Here is a 2,500-nt window from a genome sequence, read left to right on the forward strand (position 1 = left end):
GTCCAGAGACGTCACTGGTCTCCGTCCAGAGACACGGGGTCTGCTGCTCCGTTATATATATATATGTCTATGGTTGCACCACACAGAGGCCCCGACCCTGGTCTGTGTGTGTGTGTATGTGTGTGCCTGTGTGTGCGTGCGTATATGTGTGTGTCTGTCAGTGCCTGTCAGTATGTATATGTGTGTGTGTCTGTCAGTGTGTTTATGTGTGTGTGTGTCTGTCAGTGTGTCAGTGCCTGTGCGTGTGTGTGTCTGTCAGTGTGTTTATGTGTGTGTGTGTCTGTCAGTGTGTCAGTGCCTGTGCGTGTGGGTGTGTGTGTGTGTGTGTGTATGTGTGAGCCTGTGTGTGCGTGTGTGTCAGTGTGTCTGTCTGTGTCTGTCAGTGTGTCAGTGCCTGTGCGTGTGTCGGTGTGTGTGGGTGTGTGTGTGTGTGTGTGTATGTGTGAGCCTGTGTGCGTATGTGTGTGTCTGTGTGTCTGTCAGTGTGTATATGTGTGTGTGTCTGTCAGTGTGTATGTGTGCGTGTCTGTCAGTGTGTCAGTGCCTGTGCGTGTGTCTGTCAGTGTGTCTGTCTGTCAGTCAGTGTGTGTGTGTGTCTGTGTGTGTCAGTGTGTCATATGAACCATGAAGTCAGTTTGAACCAGGCTGTGTGGCTCTTCTTACCTCAGTGTCTGTCTCCACTCTGTAAATCTGTCTCACTGTTCCTGCTGCTTTATTAAAGCTGCTGCAGCTGGAACCAATCAGCCAATCAGAACTAATCAGCTGGAACCAATCAGCCAATCAGAACTAATCAGCTGGAACCAATCAGCCAATTAGATCTCATGTGTCTGTGTGTGTGTCTTTTGATTTTGGAATCCGTTTATTATCCTCAAATTTGTGATATTTTTCAGTAACAAAACTCATTTTTTCTGTTAAAGAGTAAGATCATTATTATTTTAAATATGCTGGCTCTATACACGCTAAAAGTCCTGATTATTTACATGGAGTCTGGTGGAAATATGCTGGCTCTATACACGCTAAAAGTCCTGATTATTTACATGGAGTCTGGTGGAGATATGCTGGCTCTATACACGCTAAAAGTCCTGATTATTTACATGGAGTCTGGTGTAGTTTGGTGATGGTGATTTCGGGGCTGTTTCATGTTAAACTAAAAGGATCTTCCTCTTTAACTAAAAGGTCTATCTCTGTAGGGATCCATCCCATAATGTTGTTATGAGACTGAGTCTGTCACCCCCCCCCCCCAGTAACAGACGACTGACAACCAGTAACAAACATCAGTGTTTATATGAAGTTCTTCCAACATGATGAACAGACGAGATTTTACTGCAGCGAGACAAACAGGAAGGAGCTGCTGAAACAGCAGGAAGTCAGGATCCTCCACAATAAAGGTACGTTCCAGTATATCAGGGAAGTCGGGAACAACCGGAACGCCGCGCGACGGAGACGAGACGTTTACGATGAATGTTTATTTCTCTTTCTATGATTTGGACGTTAACGTTAGGGCTGGAGTTTGGTACATTAGTGGGAGCTAGTCTCAACTAATCTGTCTGTCTGCCTGTCTGTCTCTCTCCCTGCCTGTGTCTGTCTCTCTGCCTGCCTGTCTTTCTCTCTCTCTCTGTCTGCCTGTCTCTGCCTGCCTGCATGTCTATCTGTCTGCATGTCTCTCTGTCTGCCTGCATGTCTGCCTGCCTGTCTCTCTGTCTGCCTGTCTCTCTGCATGTCTGTCTCTCTGCATGTCTGTCTCCCTGCATGTCTAACTGGTTTTGCAGCTGAAATATCGACATTGAATCCCAAATGTAATGGTATCCATGGCGATGAGATCATTCCCACTTCTGAGCTAAAAAGGAACCCCCCCAATCATCATCATCATCATCATCATCATGTATTAAAATCAGTCTGTCGGTTCCCAAAAGGTTGTGGTTTCCTCCTCAAAGTGCATTGTGGGAAAAAACAGCCACATAGGCGCCACATGGCGACCTTTTTGCCCCGTCTCCATGGAAACAGCGTGAGTCTCGTCCTGTGAAAGTCAGTTCGCTGCGAGGATTTTAAAAAACAGTCTGCGGCGTCTCCGAGCCCCGCCCCTCCCACGGCGGTCAGTGCGGGTCATTGGGAGGGGGCGGGGCCTCTCCCGGAGCCGGAGCGGGGTCGGAGCGGCTGATTGGCTGACGGTCTCCGTGGTCAGATCAGTCGCTGTCAGAGCCAACGGCGGACGAGCATTTCCTCTTCCTCTTCGGAGCTTTGGGCTTCGAGTCTTCCTCCTCCTGAAACACAACGACACAACGACACACTTATTAAGAAACCCACCAGACTCCATGTAAATAATCAGGACTTTTAGCGTGTATAGAGCCAGCATATCTCCACCAGACTCCATGTAAATAATCAGGACTTTTAGCGTGTATAGAGCCAGCATATTTCCACCAGACTCCATGTAAATAATCAGGACTTTTAGCGTGTATAGAGCCAGCATATCTCCACCAGACTCCATGTTAATAATCAGGAC

At 47.7% G+C, this 2,500-nt stretch overlaps 1 protein-coding gene across 1 annotated transcript in view; it reads right to left on the minus strand.

Annotated features, from left to right (window-relative positions):
• Positions 1–1,854: 1,854 nt before the first annotated feature.
• Positions 1,855–2,500, minus strand: part of ints3 (integrator complex subunit 3) — a gene marked incomplete at its 5' end in the record, with an annotated part of 27,731 nt that continues 27,085 nt past the window's right edge. The window contains one exon of the mRNA XM_078244939.1: positions 1,855–2,261. Within this exon, the coding sequence (XP_078101065.1) occupies positions 2,184–2,261 (78 nt within the window). The remainder of the gene's footprint in view (positions 2,262–2,500) is intronic.

The sequence above is a fragment of the Sander vitreus genome, unplaced genomic scaffold (genome assembly GCF_031162955.1).
Source record: "Sander vitreus isolate 19-12246 unplaced genomic scaffold, sanVit1 ctg343_0, whole genome shotgun sequence".
NCBI classification, from domain to species: Eukaryota; Metazoa; Chordata; class Actinopteri; order Perciformes; family Percidae; genus Sander; species Sander vitreus.